This window comes from Callorhinchus milii, unplaced genomic scaffold (assembly GCF_018977255.1).
Source record: "Callorhinchus milii isolate IMCB2004 unplaced genomic scaffold, IMCB_Cmil_1.0 Scaffold566, whole genome shotgun sequence".
Classification (NCBI taxonomy): domain Eukaryota; kingdom Metazoa; phylum Chordata; class Chondrichthyes; order Chimaeriformes; family Callorhinchidae; genus Callorhinchus; species Callorhinchus milii.
The window spans coordinates 17,989-36,598 of record NW_024705307.1 but is presented as its reverse complement, the minus strand read 5'-3'; the positions used below and the strand labels follow the sequence as shown (position 1 = coordinate 36,598).

The following is an 18,610-nucleotide window of genomic DNA, read 5'->3' as shown; positions in this document are numbered from 1 at the left end:
GGCGCCCTTCACGCACCGCCCCCTCCTCTTCCTCCATCTCCCACGTTTTTTGGGGGGGGAATTAAAAAATCATAAAGCGCGCTACTTGTGAAGTGGCCCAGGCGGTGAGGAAATTGGCGCCGGGAGCTTTGGGGAGGAACGCTCAAGAAGTCGACCGAAGTCGAGTGAAGACCGAGACAGAACCGAGTTAAACGACGACGCCGCCGGACAACAAGGACGAGCGAGTGAACTGAGAGAACAAGAAGGAGGAGGAGGAAGGCTTGGACGAGAAAACAAGAAACCCAGAGCGACTCGGCACGTGTGCAGCGGTGCCGGTGGTGGTGGTGACAATACTGGGGTGGTGGTGGTGGTGTGGGTGGCCCCGTCCATCATTTACCAAAAACCCAAGTGAGAGAGGGCCACCAAAAGCCATCTCCTCGTTCGCTTCCGACCGTGGGTGAGGTGAGCGAGAGGGCCCACGCACACGTGTGTGGTGGGGTGGCCGTGGCGACCATGAGCCAAGCTGAGATGCCCTCCTGCTCCTCATCCTCCTCGTACCAGCGCATCTTCCAGGAGGCGGTGAGTCGAGGTGACACCAGCAAACTCCAGGCCCTCCTGCAAGACGCCACGGCCGGTGCCGGCGAACAGTTCAACGTGAACTCGTTTTTCGGCCCCGAGGGTCAGACGGCTCTTCATCGCTCGGTCATCGCGGGCAACTTGGAGCTCGTGAAGCTCCTCGTGCAGTTCGGGGCTGACCCCAGGTTGGCCACGCGTGACGGGTGGAGCGCCCTGCACATCGCAGCCTTCGGAGGACACCAGGACATCGTCCTGTACCTCATCAACAGCGGCACGAGGCGACGGTAGCGAGGGAGAGGGAGGGAGGGGAGAGGGAAAAAGTCGTCTTCCTTACCCCGAGCTCCTTGTCCTGTTGCCGTACGGTCTCGCGTCGGTGCCATCGCTCGTTGTTGTGTGGACAGGGTGGAGGTGGTGGTTGTGGAGCGACCTCCTTCAAGCTGCTGCTGCTGCCTCTGCCATGTGGACATCAAACCCGCGACTGGCGACTGAGCAGCGCCACCAGCAGCAGCAGCAACAACATCATCGGTGGCGGAGGCAGTAAGCAAGCTTAGCACTACGATAAGCTGAGCACCACGACAAACAAGCCACCACCACCATCTCATCAACATCATCATCGTCGTCGTCGTCTCACCCAGGACAATTTCACTCGAGCGCCAAGCTTTCGTTCAACGCGTGTTGTTGTTGTGTTGTTGTTGAAGTTCGGCTCCGTCTTCCCAACCACCGGCTGCCAACTGAAGTTGAAGCCGGACAAGGAGTGGACCCACGCCTGGGTAGGTGGTATCGAAGCAGCCTAAGAGGCCTATTACAAGGAAGGGGCCAGCACCTACAGCCGAGAGAATATGCGAGGTATCTCTCCGTCCCTTACACGTGGCCAGCGTCCTGCAAGACGGCGGATACAGCCAAGCTGTCAATCGTCTCGGTTCTGGGGACGGGGGCCTTTGTGTACCGCCGCTTCCAGCCACCAAAAGAAAGACCTCATCGGTGACAGTGGCGGTGGTGGTGTTCGCATTTGAGATTTATTTAAAAACGTGGTTAACGAGTTTCGGCCAGAATGTGCCGATGAAAGGTGTTGGACTTCCTCCGGCTGGCGAATAATGATTTGTTTTCTGTTTGTTTAAGACTTGTTTTTGTTTTTCCGATATCGTTGTTTTTTCAAGCGGACCAGCCTCATCCCCTGCACGCTATCTCGGAAAATCTGCACGAACACATCCTTCACAAGTGGCTGTATAGATGAACGCGATAGAATTATCCTGGGTCGGAATGTTAGACGCGACTTGGACACTTGCGCGGACCAATTGCGCCACCTCTGAGCGAGAAGTCCTCTTGCCTGCAACGCAGATAACACGAATAGGTGTTTAGCCTTTTAACTATTTAAAACAAAAAGTAACCTTTTCCTCCATCCCAAAAGTGTCAACGGACGGGACTTTGTAATGCGTAGGCAGTTTTGACATTTCGCGAGCATCTCTTTCCGAGCCGATTTCCCAACAACTCCCCAATTTTCCCGATCACCCCCCCTTTCCAAAAAAACCTTACGATAGCTGCTATTTGTGTGCGAAAACTTAACAGAAAGACTGGCCTTAAAAACACGATCACTCTACCTCGACTTGCGTATGGTTGTGATAAGGAATTGACTGGGCAGTGTGTATGTACAATGCTTATACAAAGTGACCAGGTCACGGATGGGTGTTTGTGTGCACAGACACAATATGTTGATTGACATTGACTAAATCTCAAGTCGCGGAGGTGGTGGCAGGGGGGCACCTGATGTTTTGGTTTTTTTTACATTTGTCCGCTAATAACAGAAAATTAAATGTCAAACGAAAGCCTAAAACCTTTAAAACGCGCAACTTTGAATGCAGTATTTTAATTCAGCGCATAATCAAATGTAGGTTCTACCTTTCATTATTTTTTGTGTTGTTGTTCACACGGTAAATAAACATCCGTAACATATCTACAGCGTGCCGAAGAATGTGTGTGTGTGTGCGTTTGAACGGCCCGTGTGTTGTTCCGATTCTAGATTTGAAGCTTTCGTGACTGCAATGATTCATACTCTTAGTTCTTTCGGTAAAGTCACGTAGGTAAAAAATGAAATTAAAATTAATGTTGTTCCGATGTTCAGGTCCATGCAGCACCGTATTCTCCGGTTTATAAGACGCACTTTTCCTCCCCCCTGTATTTTAAAAACGAAACTTAAGGGATGCGTCTTATAACCCGGCAGGTGTGTGTGTGTGTGTGACCATATTTGCAGAACTTTATATTCACACCCGGGCACGTGGTTGGTTTTTTTTGGTGCGTCTTGATTACTTTCCGGAGAATTTGGCAGAACACATCTGGGTTCATCAATCCAATGGACAGTGGCTTGTTTTTTTTAAATAAAGTAACCGTAACTGGTTTTTTTGCAATACAGCAAAAATAATCAATAAGTGGCGGCATTTTTGTGAAATGCTCCTTTATAGGAAAGGATAATTACTGTGCCGTGCCACCCCTGATTTAGTGCCCCCGTTTGAGTGAGGTCGTACGTGATGGTTTAATTTTTTACACACACTGCACACATTGATCTTCGTCCTGTAGATGCGAGATGCAGGATTTGCAAACCTGACGACATTGCCGTGGTTAATGTCTCGTTGTCATTGATGCTGATTGATGTTTGCAGCGAGCACGTACCTTATAACACATTGGATAGGATTTGTTTATTTTGTTTTGCCAATGCAAAGAAATGTATAGAATTATAGAGCATTATTAAAAAACACAAAGAAATGCGCTTTAAGCGTTGGTGCACGTGTGGCGGTATCTTTTTTTTACGCAATGCAAAAACAAATGATGTGCAAATTGCTGTAAAAGAACAACCGTATAATACATTCAATTACTGTCATATTGCGGTTAAATACACAGACACAAGTCCCAACTGTTATGGACATTGCTGTTGCCACACCGACACAGTGTATGTTTTACTTGCGTATTGTATAATGCTATACTGTGTATCGCTTATTGTACGACACCTTGAGTATATTACATACCGTACTTATACTTCCATTGTACCGGGCTGCGTGCAGATTTTGTGAGCACATGCAACAACAACAACAACCCCTGAAGTTTCACAAAAGTTTTCACGCGCAGTTCGTTGAATGTGCAAAATGTGTCATTTTTTTGTATATGAAAGGGATGCTTTACTTTTTTTTGCGTGTGTGGAAAAGGGAGAGACGGGAAAGAACCGCCCCCCCCGTACGGAATGATATTGAAACCTGAGACTCGTTAAAGTGTTTCATTTTATATATATAAAAGGTGATTTGAGAGAGAGAGAGAAACAACAGTAAAGTTGACGCAACGTTGCACTGACAAGTTGAGCGGTGGTGCTTGATTACGGGAGCAGATTTTGTGTGCGTGTGTGTATCTTGTGTGTGTGTATATATACATTGTACCGTCATAGTTACGGCGACCCTAACTCGTGTTTGCGTAGAGAAGAGAGAGGTGGGCCTTGACGGACGGCTATACGGGCAAATAAAAATGTGCCTTCCAAAAACAACAACAAAAACATGCTTGAACATGGGAGGGTTTTTTTGTTATTTAAGAAAAAAAAGTAGTGCGTGTATCGTTTTCACATCCAAGAATGCGGTGTCACGAGTATAGTTTAGCCACAGGCAATGACTGTGCTGCTTTGAGTTCGCATGGGGTTCAGTCAGTGCATGGTGCACAAAGCCGCCCCCCGCCAAAGCAGCCTCCCCCCCCGTGTATAATACGGGGTGATCCATTTACAGAGACCCCACAAAAACATCAACCCTACTTTTCGTCCGATAGATGAAGACGCGGAGCCAACGTGTCATTCCACCCTCATCCCCCCCCCCCGGCTAATTTTGCCGCACCTATTAAATCTGTGAACGCTCTGCGAGATTACGAAGACGTCGCTTTCACGGCGTTCAATCGCCCGTTTAAAAATAAAAGGGGAGATCAATTAGAATGCCGTGGGGATATGTTTAAATTGATCGCCCTGTATATCCGTGCAAGCGTGTTTCGATCCTGTTTCGACGGCGTGCATGCCGAGTTGGTTGGATTAATTCGGATGCACGTGGCAGAATTGTCTGTGCACACGTACACATCACACTGGCTCACATCCCGTAGCTGTCACTTGTCAGGGCAAGGTATACGAACAAAACAATCGGCCACGATTATGCGTAGAATGTACAGGCACTGCCCATCTTTGTCAATCCACTGCTGGATTAGGGCCTTGCCCGTGCCAGCATATAGGCCGGGAGGGTTGTTTGACCATACTTCACCATGCTTGTTAGTGCGGGGTTGCTGAAAGCGGGTGGTCATAGGCGTCGGAGCATCGTTCAGGACAATGGATGTTGTTGCACTAACCTTGGCTGGAAAAAGTAGCCCCACAGGAGACTTATAACGCATGTTTCATGCATAGTGGCCACCCTTCCATGCATTATCTCGGGTCAACCTTGCCTAACTTTAAAGATCATACATAACATACACCGACAAAGTGGTGGCATACACTATACCACCTTCGAATACATTTTACATAGTTTAATAGCAATAATTCTTTGGTTCTTTTCGGTTAAGTCACGTCTAAAAATAAAATAATAAATTAGACGTGACTTAACAGAAAAGAACAAAGAATAATTCCTGCAGTCACGAAAGCTCCTAAATTAAGATTAATAGCAATACTTAAAAGAGAAATGCAAGCTATAGTCTTTTGGGATGTTGCTCATTTTTCAAAGCAATAAGGGAAATCGATCTGTGGATGGGCCGTGAACCGAAACGTTGGCGTGTTTTACACAGTGTGTCAAGGTAGTGATTAGGCGTTGATTGCAGTGGCAATGTATGTCTTAGTCTCCTTCAAACCATATGCCAAGGCGGTTCCTTGAGTTTAAATCGAGGTTGAAAAGAACATCTATAGAATTGCACTGAAAACCTATACGTTTAAGTAATGGTTGCGTGTATAGTTTCACACTTAGCGGACTTCACGTCCAATAAAAATCACGTAACCTTTAAATGCGGCTGCATTCCCACCAAACAAATACACGTTTCTCAATTGCACGCTGCGCACAATCAATTCTCCCCCTCCCGAACGAAGGCGTGCTCACAATCGCGTTGTGTTCATCGTGTGCCCCACGGTGAGATCTCGGTTTTTAGAAAGCAAAAGATGAAATTACGCGCTAATGTTCAGGAAAGGCATTTAAGAACCGTACCCCTAACATTTATATATTTAAAAAAGCTAAGCTAATTGTGAGTCCGGCGTAACCCTTTCTCCGGTCATTACTGTTTCGGGGAAAACCTAATTACGGTAACTAATTGTCGTTCAGCAGAACTAGTTTCTATTCACATTCGATTAGGGGAACGCATAATTACGGGCGTATTAAGCTACACTCTTGTTTAACGCTACCTGCAGGTGCACTATTCTATCAGCCAACCAGCCTGCCACACAATCTACTGCTGGATGAAGGGGCAGTCCGTGCCGATGACGCCCATGCACGCTCACCACGTGTAATGCACCGTACACTATAGCACGTGGCTGGCACGTCCGCGTGTGTACACCTTGATATATGAGACACCCGCAAAGGTAGGCAAGGCAGTAAGCACACGTGTGGCGTTTTGTCCAACTTAGTATAGAGTGGAGGCGAATCGCAAGGCAACTCAAGGTAACTCATGAATTGGCAGTCTAAGCCACGGAGTTGCACAATTAACCATTTATTTTGTTGAGAGGTACGGACTGCACGATTGACACTGCGTGCCAACTCCAGTGTGTGTATATATCCTGATCAATTTGCCAGCGCGAAGGCCACGTGCTAATACGTTCAATTGCCTTGGGGAGAGGGAAGCCCTTCCTTCCCGTGTAGCCCTATGCAAGTAGTAGTAAGCGTGGCACGGGAACGATGTGGAAGGAACTTCCCTTTGAAAATTTCACTCGCCCATGCTGTGAATAATGATAATAATGGACAATGCAGTATTTGTGAACACAATGCAGCATTGCCTCTTAGACAGGTAAATGAACGTGCACATCTCATGACGTTTTAAATATCGCTGAGATTTGAGCGTTAACGTCAAACGAGTCGACATTTCCACGAAGTGTGTATGTTGAACTTCTTTCGCACCGTACGTAGCCAACCGCGGTAATGGGAATAACAACAACGCACACAGATGCGAGCACAATCATTCAGTCACAAACTCGTGAGTCATTTAAGTCTTCTCATTTCGTTATGGCGGGGGTGGGGGGTTGATGAGAAATGTTTGTGTCGAGGATGGCGAGTGAGCCAGTGAACGGCTTCAGAAACAAGCAACGTGGTGAATATCTGAAACGCTGCCGGAGAATGATCGCAGCGGTGAAATGCGGTCCATGGTTCGAGGCGGGTGACAGCAATTCGCACTGCGGGCTATTCTTGATTATCCTCCGTTGTAAGTCTGCCGTGCGATGTTCTGATGCCGTTCAATCTCGACTCATTGTTTACGGCCCAAGTTGAAACCCGGGGGGAGTATCTTCCTTGCGTGGGAAGTCGGCAATTCCACTGGCGTGCATTTAAATTCGAAAAGTGACTTTAATCCCACGGGGTTGACAGTGCTTTGTGAGTGACGGAAAGCGAGGAGCACGCCCTGCCCATTGCAGTCACAGCGAAAGACATGAATTATGACATAATTGTGATGAATGTGCTCATAAGTGAGTCTTTCAGTTGATGTCGTGTAATGAACTTGAGAAGTAGGCGCACAATGTTTTCAATTAGGACACGTTCATAGCTCCATTGCGACGAGCAGTAAAATACTTTCTCATCATGAACAAGGCGTTCTTAGGCAGCCCGTGTCATTTGCTTTGTTTACTTTTAAATTACTCGACAAAAAATGTATCTGTAGTAAGTGTATAGGACTGAATTTCACTCCAGTGGTCATGAATGCAATACAAACCAGCTTTACCAAGTGTACGCTCAGCCAGCAACAATATTGTTTATCTAACACATTCAAATAATGTGCAGTCCTATGTCAAGATACTGTTGGACAAAGGTTACGCACACCGTCTCGGTGATGGCAATAATTTGACCATACTTCACCACGCTGGTCAGTGGGGCTTGGGGACAAGACCAGTTATATCACGCAACCGATGTTAACCGTGGCTGGAATCGAACCCGGGAGTGCCTAGTTCATGACACCGTGTGCTAACCACTCTTCCCACCGCTCTACAAACACTATTGCACAATGGCTTGCATTCGCATTGAAGGGAAACGGCTGCTGGTTTTCGTAGCAATAAAGAATTTATTGAACGATATTAATGCTCAGGCCAAGTCTGTATGAAGCTTCTTGTTTCCGTAATTGCTAAATAAAAAGGAATATTGTTTATATTAACAAGGTAGCGTTTTGTTCTTCATGTATCATGTACGTGAAACGGGGATGCTGCCATGATGTAAACGGTGAGCGCACCTGACTTGCCATTCGGAAGTCGTCGGTTCAATTCAATCTCCCGGCGCGGCAGTTTCAACAATGCTGCACGTCTCTTAAATCCCCCTGCCACCTCCGTCTAAACTTTTTTTTATTTTACCAGGTAAGGCCCACTGAGCTATATAGCTCTTTTCGGAAGCGACCTGGCCACAAATTATAGTTTAGCAAAGTGGCTTGTCACGTGTAAATGTATAACAGCTCTAAATGCACGTTGATTCTAAATGTGGAGGGAAAAACCGGAGGACCCGGAGAAAAATCCACGCGACCACGGGGAGAGTGAAATGCAAACTCCGAATATACAGCAGCAGGCGTCAGGTTCGAGATCGAACCCACGACCTCCTCTATACCGGGCGAGGTCGTAAACATCTCGCCACCGCGTTATGAACTGTTAATAGGTACATCACTACACTATGGGGACCTCATTTGCCAGTAAAAATATGATAATTGGTTCTTTACCCTTCTATCTGGCAACAAAACTGACACCTTTTTACAAGGAGTCATGTTTGCATAGACCACAATACCTGCAGTCATAAATACAAACAAAAGACATAACTCTGATAATGTGATAAGGACAGAATAGGACTCGACACAATGAGTGTCCTTGGACTTTGTTACAACAACAAGCCTCACCAGCCTTCGTCTGGACTGAGCATGCCACTTTTACGCGTCTACTCCGCAAGCACTTATACGAAGAATGATGCCACAGTGAGGGCTAACGAAGCCAATATTGTCATCCAATTTCTGGACAGGGCGTTCCACATTCCGGGACTCATACTGGGCCGCCAGCTACTCGCAAACGGCCACACTAGAGGAGTCCCGCACCTCAATGGATAAGAAAGGTCTAAGTTTGCGAGGACTTCTAACCGTCGGAGTATCAATCCATAGTTTTTGGGGCTTGTATAAAGTAAGTAATAGGAAACGCCCGGGCATGTTCTCGTTGGGTGCCAGATATTATACCTAAGGGGCCCATGTCATTCACGGACGCATTTGACCGGAGAAATTCCCCGGGACATAGATTGAAGTATTCAGGCCTTATACACCGGTGTAATCACGTCTATTCGCGTGTGAGGCTTATGTTCTCGAGCACACCTTACGTTGAGACTGGCCGAGGTTCTATAGCCATTGCTAGCCCGGCCAGCTATGAATTACAAGGGTTAGAGCAATCAACTTAAACGAATACGAGTGCAGGGCGCTCGAGACGACTTATGGAGCCTGTGCCTGGCCGAGCTACCATCATACTAATGGGTCCTACTATGCTGTCATTAGAGGTGCCCCACCTTCTACTTAACATCGCGATCTGCATAATAGATCTTCCTTTTGTTGGGGGGTGCATCTAAATATACCCACCTTACAACATAACAAGTACATTTGGGCGAAGGCTCTTTTCCTGTTGGGGGCAAGGGCTTCTCGACTTGCTCCTCGAAGACAACGGATGGCACTATCAAGTCCAAGGCGACTTATAAAAGATCCAGGAGAATCCATCCGTGCTGGTATCTATGAACACCTAATAAGGTCCGCTTGATAGAAAGTCCCTCTATCCGAGGTAGGATTCCAGCTAATGCAAGGCTGGGGAACATCCGTGCGAACGTACGCCCAGGACCGGGGCTGGGACATAGAAGCACAACAACTTCCCAGTGACCCAGTACAAAGTTGTACGTGTGCGGGCATGGTGCTCCGCGCGGGGGGGGAAGGAATAAGGATGTATGTTAATGTGGCGGCCACGTTGCGCTTATAGGCTAGTAGTAATTAGTCATACGCAGCACACCACTCGGTTCCCTATTACTCTATAAGATGCAATAATAGCTAAACCCTAGACGCTTCTGCCCCCCTTTTGAGTCTTGCTCGTTTCCGTGTAAGTGTTCCTATTCTGAAGTCTGTGCTCTGAGATTTGACTCTATTCGGCGACTGGTCTACTGTCGTACCTTGCCAATGCGACCTCTATTAGTTGATGTTAACAGGTGCGCTAGTTCTGCCTGGGAGACACAAACTAGCCATGCATGGTGAAGTAACTTTGCCCTTTGACCAACAGGTCGATGCGAGAAACCGGATCAACTCAATCTCAGTCCGCTCACTTAAACTTAATTTAGTGTGAGGACCTGATTACTACCAATCGGCCGCGCCGCGCGGACCAAACAAGGTTCACAGATACATTTGAGGAGGGAATTCAGATTCGTGGCATTCAGACTCCTTCGCCTGTAGTGCACTAGACATGGTACTATGCTGTCGATCGTGCACGTATGTCAATTATAATCGTAGCTCGCGCAGCACCCTCTGGCCAGTTATTCCGCGGACAACTTCAATCCTTTTCGGGCAGGGTCAGTTGTGACGTAGGCAGTGGATTTCCCCACTGGGCTTCCGAAGGTGCGATTGGCATGGCTTTTCAACCCTATCTGTTTCAGATAGGCTTACGACTCTTCGCCTATCGTGGCCGGATGTCATGCCCCCCACGTAGATTCGCTTCGCCACTGATGCAATATAATTCACAGGGGTTTGAACTGCCGTCATGCATTCCTTAACGGTAGGCGAGGGCTGACGTTACACAGACGTTCGCATAAGTGGCTGACCTCACATCGTCGCCGCGTGGTCCGCGCTGGATGTTGGACCCTAACCCACGTTACAAGGGAAACCCCGTTCCCGCGTGCACGTGTCCCATATGCTCCCAGACCGGACTAGTGCCATCATTGTGGTCGATTGCCTTTGATGCTTCCTCCCCTCGGAACAGAACCCACAGGAAAGTTTTCTCTTACGACGTTAATTTATAAAATTAATAGAGGAATTCAAGGCAGTTGCGGCCTGGATAGAGCAACAGTTAAAGCCTTCCCTGCCCCGAAGAAGCTCGTCAGCCATAATGGGTCTGTCCGAGATACCGCACAGTGCTCTCGATTAAGTCGTTAGGAGTAGTGCCTAGCACAATACCGAGATATGACCTTTAGGAACTTTCTCCAGAACGCCATTCTTTATAAAACGCCGGGAGCGCATGACGAGTCAGGGAAGCGCGAGATTCCGCACACATTTACTTAAATTTCACATCCGAAGTAATGATCAGTCTACAAGTTTCGAGGTGAGAGTACTTAATGTCGCCGATGTTGCCACGTTGCTCGAATGGCAGCCCACAAGAGTTCCTGCGAATCCCTACGACTAGCGCATCCAAAGCACCCATCAAATCGGGCAGCAGTAGACACGTTCATCGTTCTGCGCCAGCTTTGCGAGATTCCCGTATGCGGGAGAAAATCTGGGCGCGGCACGGCATCTCGAGGAGCAATGATCTCTTAATGAGTTCCTTTTTTCTTGAGCGGGGTACTGCCTCATACACAATAACGGTAATGCTCCGAAGATAGGCCACCTTGACGAGCGATTTTATTTTTAGCTAAACAATGCAGCCGTGCCGTAACTGTGTCTAACCCCATTCCGATCACCCTGACATCTGCTGGGGCTCCAACGAATATTATTCGCGCGGTAATCTTCATAGTTTTTTGCGCGTCTATACTTGCTGTGGGCCAACACCTAAGTTCGCAAACCTTAGTTCTATCAAACTGTTCACTATTCGCCCACCTAAATAGTCCAAGAGGGCATAAGAAGAGCAGACAGCGGAGGGCGTCTACAGTACGTTCTTCAAGTAGCCCTTACCATAAGCTAATATTTCCACCTAGTGGCCTTGTTCCCGGATCTTGCTCCATTAGAAGGGATGGATGCGTAAAGTCGAATAACGCACGGCAGGGCGTCCTGTTATGTAAACCTTTATATGCGGGGATAAATACATGCGAACTCAACTTACAAACAGATTGCAGTGTTCTCCCCAGGTCGTGAGCTGGGGTTCTGTGTTATTAATTCTCGACGTCTCGAGAGGGGGGCGCGACTTACTGAGTCCGGGAGGGAAGGGTCGACTGAGCGGCGAACAATTCCCGGGAGTTGTAGATTATTTTAGACTATTCGTTCCTACTCTGAGTAGGTTGGATTACCGAAATCTTTACCAAACAGCTATAACAGTACAAATGTGCACGATAGGTAGTACTGTTCCACACCGGCTCGAGAAGACAAGACAGAATAGGTACAATTCGCCACTATAAATAACTCGTTCATAGTGGATTCCACTAGAGCGTGGCCTGTCTGTTAGCCAGAGCCAGGCTCTTTGTCGGAACTAGGTAGTTTAACTTTCCAGGCAATGCCATTCGAGTAGTGAAGTCGTCAGAACGCGACCGCATTAACAAATTAAGACATTCGGCAGGGTGGGATCGGTACTTCAACTGTGTACCGTCGCCATGGACTAGTCGTATGCACTCACTTTTCCATGAAGTAATTTCCAACCGATCCGTGTAGGGTTTTCCAATTCCCTGCCGTATCATATGTGTCGTAAGTCGTGTTTACGTGTTTGCCGCTTACCAAATATGCGCATAGGACAATGTCCAGGACGGGCCATCCTGTATAATGCTTCTTATCCCTATCGTGGCGACCATCCGCTGACTTACGTCGTGGGGCGATATAGGACCTTGGAGCCCACTGTCGCTAAGGGTGAAGTAGCTGATAGCCCCATTTAGAGACGAGGTACCCACCGATGCTGCGCCATAATATAGCTTAACCTAGAGTAAGGTACGACATCTATCTGCCTGGATTTCCTGCCAGATTCGTTCGGTAAGGCTTGGAAGATGACTGTGAACCCCCCGAATGACATCACGAACGCGCCTCTCAATTAAAATCTGTTTTTTGAGTGATGAAGGGGGTATCGCGTCGCAACACATGTTTAAGGCAGTCGCATGCACGCCGAATCGGCTCCGGTTAGGGAAGTCCTCATAGACCGCGACGGCAAGCCTAATGTGGTGATGTAGCCACCAAACCTCTAGAGAGGCGTGTAGTTATCAATGTGCCTCTACCGTAGTGCAGCGGGCCTGTGAGGTTCGGGTAGTGGTCCTGTCGAGCGATCTCACTTTAGTGCCTCCAGGCGATTTTGCCTGTTGCGACTTCCGACCTGCCACGTCCGAGGCAAGCTTAGCATATGTATGTCGACAGCATGTGCCGCCATTCCTCTTTGGTTAATAAGAAGTAATCCTTAAATCCGCTGGGTCAGGGTGAGCTAAACCTAGTGGTGTGACTCGTATCTACAAATCGCAAGAACAGACTTGTCGCCGATTGTCCCAACGCACATAGGGTTCCTGAAAATTCGATACGTGCAGGTGGACCCGCGCTTGGGCGAGTTTGTCGCGCGCGGGGGTGACACGAACCTCCCCTAATAGTGCAAAGAATGACATGGTCGTGGGTGTCTTCCGTAACAGTTTTGTCGATGAGCGCGACTAGTCCACCCCGTCTGCCACAAGCCTGTAGGTGGTTTTAGAGCATGTCCGTCGGAGCCCTTGGTTATGAACCGAATCTCCAGGGAATTAGCAGGGTAGGTATGCTCCGCTGTTCTGTCCCATCCTAGAGGAGCGAAAGCCTCCGAAGCTGTGTAATTACGCGACTCCCTACCTTATCATCAATGCGTTAGTGCGGCAATACATCAGATTTGGCTTTCTATATTGACGTCAACTCTCTACTAGCGAATCAAACCTGGATTTAAGCCTCTCCCAGTTGACACATGCAAATGCGTGTTTCATTATGGTGGCCCCAAGGTGCCACAATATGTAAGTCTTTGCGGGGAGCTGGATGCCATACCGTCTTCGTTCCCCGACATCAGGCACGTCCCCGTTAGAAAACGAGGTAGGATCTGCATAGACCTGTTATTCCAACGGTTCTGCCAAAGTCCACGACTGGGTATCGGACGTGCGGATAAAATTTGTGACATATCTCGAGACGTCGAATGCGGGGCTCATTAATCTAGACGCTCTGGTACTGTAGTTCGCTATAGTCGATATGTGAGGCACAGGCATCCCCCGAGTGATTAGGCTGCAGGCCGCGCAATCGGTAGCGATAACCAGATGGGCTTTCGGAGACTCTGGGGTAAAAAGGATGCCGACAAGGCGCGCTAGTTTGAACTGCTTATCCTGATGTGACACTCCTGTGAGAAATTGCGAACGTTCCCATCAGGAGCTCGCATTGCTAATCGGATGGAAAGATACGACAGCCGGTAGGCCGACTTGCAGGCGAAGTCTTCGTCGGTTATTGACGATGCGGGTATACCTTCGCGCACCGGGCGATTAGACTCATTGCTGAGGCTTGCTGTAATGTGCAGTAGGTTTAACCGGTATAGCTAGTCGGGGACTCACGTTCGCTTATCAGATAAGCTAAATAGACGTTCGGTTGCAAAGCAAGGAACAGGCAGCCGCCAGATCGGATCTGACTCCAGTGGAATCAGTGTATTCAGTACTCAAATAGACAATTCCCGTACATAAAGTCTAGCAGACAAGAGTAGTTGAGCTATTCTTTGGGGTTAATAACACCGGAATCGCCGTATGTCATCGGGAACAACTTGTCAGACGCCCACGGACTTCTTAATTAAATAGGCCATCGCGCAAACCTCGTCTTCCCAGATTAAGCCATGGAGAACTAAAGCATAGAGATTGAATCCTCGCCGCTGCTTAGTTATGGTCTCTTACTCAGACGGTGCTGTGAAGTCTTACTATCATGGGGAATACCTGACTATGATCAAATCGTTTAGCCATCCCCCTCTCGTTGAGTATTGGAATTCATGTTAGGTGCTGTGGCGCAGTGTAGACTGTGGTGGCTAATCCTCACGTGGGCCTATTTTCCATGCAGCGGCATCATATATGTTTGTATAACGCTACCCCGGGCCAGGCCATAAGACAAACTCTACACAGTGAAAGTTAATGGGCCTTAGGGCAGACCTTTTCGTGGCGAAATCTTTGCGTAAGGTTGTTTGTCTCCCATTGCCGAGTAGAAATCGAGATTACAGGAGGGCCCTTCTCGCCCCCGCTACGTAACTTCTGTGCAAACAAGACTAGTCAGGACCGGGCACTGTGCCCCGTCGTGACGATAACACTGGTCACAGTTCTCGTAAGGGCTTATACGCAATGAAGAACTGCTGGCCGGAAGTTACGGTATCTCTCAGTTTCGAGTCAGGTTTTGACCACGGAAGGACATACCAGCGTGAGTGCTGTTGATAAAACGTTAGTTGGTGCTCGGGCATTCGGGGACCTATCGTGATATCACAAAAGAACGGTGTCACAAAATGAGGCCAGATAGTCGGCCATGTCGCCGTTTAAGCATCTACCCCAGTGTAAAGCGATGTTAGGTTAAAAACGCTACACTTAAGGCAATACGAGTTTGAGAGGATCTCGGCTTGCGATCGCCGCGGGCGAAGCGATTGATATAACGCCTATTTGATCCATTGCAACGCCTCGTGGCCTGACAGACGTGGCCACGCGTCTCTCAATCGCACACCAAGACGCGGCTGTCTGAACAGCGTCAAATCGTATCTACGCCGGATGTTGATAATTGCCCTCGCATGTGATTAGAGTTATTTCTTCTGTACGTTTCACATGAATGTGGGAGGTTTCCTTTTCTTGAGAATCTACTTCTGGAGTAGTCCACGGAAATCCAACTTTGGTTTGAGGACGAGACTAAGAATCCACCAGAATCCGGAGTACACGCTCTGTTCAGGTAACGCCTTGAGTTCTCATGGTTTGTAATTAGACGGGGGTTCACGTCTAGAATATGGGGCGGATGTGAGGTCAGAGCCCAATGTGTCATGCTGTGAAGGCTTTCTGCGTCTCTAACGGCCCGATCGTTAATCCAATCGGGATACTAATTGCTAAACGCGCTAAACTCTAAAACTCGGCCATCTACATAGGTATGAACTATTTCATAGTAATCGCAAATGTGAGTGAATTGTAAACAGTCGCACCTTACCTTGTAGCCCCGATTCAATCTGAAGTTGTCGAAGTTTTGGCCCCGGCGGTGCGGCAATCGTGTGTCCGATTCAACACAGTTACTCAAGCTTACGATAAGTCGCAGCCGTTGGCGTAAAACTCGGGTTCTGTGATCCCTGGTGAAACGGTAGGGGGTCGGAGCACCGTAATGGACCCCTAGGAATGCTGCCTATAGAACCTGATTGCTCCGCCCGAGGTGACCACTCACTCATATCAGACGACGACTTATGGAATATACAGAATGCGTATGCCCACACTACACATACGGTACTCGTGAACTCAGTTCTGTAACATATTTTGCCATAGTGATAGCCGCATAATCAGGTCTACGCCCAACCAAGTGAGTTCTGGATACGAAGCGCAAGTGTGACTCGCTAGACGCCGTTTGTTGGTGTTTCTAAACGACAAAAATCAGTTATCAGGCGCTACGCTTTTTTTAAAGACGAGCCTAGCACTACGACGTACTACACCATGCGATGACAGTTAGCGAAGCCGTTCGACGGAGTTTGGAACTTGTCAGGATTCCTGACGACGGCCTTAACCTTGATACCGGTAATACGCCCCAGAACTGCTTACTTCTCCTTGGAGCACGCCTAGAGCGGTAGACTTTCGTCCGATCTTCTGGTATCGGATAGGTCCTCGGGCTCCAATACTGAGGATTCCTTACTTAGTATGATAACATTTTTCGCCGGCGTACGCCTCGTCGTATATTTTTGGTTTGGGGTCCTGGCGCCCTGCCGCATACTTAGTCTACCGAAGTATCTCGGCCGTTGCAAGCGAGGTGGTAGTCAGGGCCTACTAAGTCGCGTGTGGTATTACGGTTGCGAAAAGCTAGGTGGCGGTTTAATTATTTCGAGAGGGAAGTCGGACCGTACTGGGATCTATGCAAGTACTGCCACGTGCATTAATCATACGCCCGAACGTCCATCGCGGTTAGTGTTGCGCTGATGCCACATACTCAGTCGTGACAAGCGCTCAGGATACCGGCGTTCCTGGCGACGGTCTAAACGAGTTGAGCGCCTTTTATTTGATCATTCACGGGGGTTACACCTTGTGGACGTCGGAAAGTTGCAACTCGCGCTCCCCGGTCCTTTGGCAAGTCGTGGCTATGATGAATGTTGTGACCTTGATCTCACCAGCCGCTGACAAGGGGATTACACTAAACACCGCTCATGTTACAGCAATGAATGGGTACAACGAACATCAGTCCCTTTAGAACGGCATTGGTTCTGCGCTTGTAAACAGTGCGTGCTCCACGAGGACCGACCTGCAAATCAACGTGAGGATAGTATTTACGTATGGGTGCTATCAGACTCGCATGGTTATGCGACACTTAACTGTATCCAGGAGTAGGAGTGTAAAGCGAAGAGCGCTAGGCATTCACAAAAGTATAGCCCATTTTGGTCCGACTTTCGCGACAAGAACAAAGCGCCCCATCCTCTCTGGCTAAGAATCACACCGGGGGAATGACGCAACTCGCATATACTGGCACGTGGGGGCTCCGCAACACGGTAATGCTTCAGAAACTCACTAGGGCCCGAATGTCTTAGCATTCCGGCGGACGTCATTCTCCAATTATCTCACATTAATCGGAATCTGAGCATGAAGTTGCCAATATGACTATTACATCGGCAGGATAACACAGTACACCACCAATCCTTTCCATTAGTATCTATGCACCCAAGGTTAATACGTAGTTGAAGAAGTGCACCATAAAATCGTAATTAGCCTACGGACTGGGAAGCATGCATGTTATCATGTAGCCTTCGCCTCATTTGGCTAGCATTCCACCCGTACACAGTGACTACTGGGGTTCATTCGTGCAGCCGTACTTCTCGAACTTATATCTACCCAGTCGGACCCTACGAATTCAGAGACGGTAATAAATCATCAGGTCCATTCCTTAGCCTCGTTGCTCGAATCGTATCCCTTGACAAGGTACTTCGAAACTAACTAAACGGGGAGCCGATCACCCATCTCTCATAACTATCTTGTGCTGTCAAATCTCCACGGCCTGATGTCCAATCCCAAGTCCTACTACATGCTAAAGGATTTCGCAAGTGAGGGGTTAAAGCTCTACATTTCAACGGCCCGGGTCGAGTTGGTGAGGCCGACCTATTAAGTAAGAGGATGTCAGTGCGGACGGTAAGAGGAGGACACATCTCAAACAAAAGAGTTCCAGCGTCAGCTCGCTGTATGTCTTCCTTTCCATATATATTAACTTCTCAAATAATCGACTGAGAGTTACCGGGTCGCCTAGCAGTCTACCGCGGAGATTCTAGTACACGTCACCCGCTTCCTATTTGCGAAGCGACTCCGAAATTTTTCCCGGTCTGGAGATGTCCAGGAATTGCTGCTCGCTCGCGCGAAACTTTACTGGAGATTCGTCACTACTACCGGTTTGACGTACGCTAGTCTTGAATTGAATGTCCAGATGGTGTGTTGATTCGGACCTTAGTGTTAACAATATTCCATTTTTAACAAAGTCTCTACTCTTACTGAGGCTTGTGGGTTTATCGCCCAGCATTTGAATTTGAGCACGTACCAGAACGTGCAATTTTCCTGTGCTAAAATCTCGAGGGTGTCTACCCCCCCCGGCACTCTCGCAAAATCCATGTTGAGACAACGTCATCAGAGTTACTCTCAATGCTCAGTTGGTCACACTAGTAGCGCGTTGCGCTCTTGAATTGGAAATCGACTCATTTATAAATCAGCAGAGCCCGTTATCATCACACTAGACAGAGTTAGAAACACTATAATCATGTGTTCGTGTGGACCGTCCACGCAAATCGGGTCACATGGGGCAGGGC

The 18,610-nt window shown here is 48.2% G+C and overlaps 1 protein-coding gene across 1 annotated transcript; it reads left to right on the top strand.

Moving 5' to 3' along the window:
• The first annotated feature begins 492 nt into the window (after positions 1–492).
• Positions 493–843, top strand: LOC121852211 (notch-regulated ankyrin repeat-containing protein-like). The gene has a single exon (XM_042346283.1). It carries the CDS (start codon positions 493–495, stop codon positions 841–843), a length of 351 nt encoding a protein of 116 aa, XP_042202217.1.
• Positions 844–18,610: the final 17,767 nt, after the last annotated feature.

Coding starts and splice junctions, on each gene's coding strand:
- LOC121852211 (XM_042346283.1), top strand. CDS start 493: ATGAGCCAAGCTGAGATGCCCTCCTGCTCCTCATCCTCCTCGTACCAG.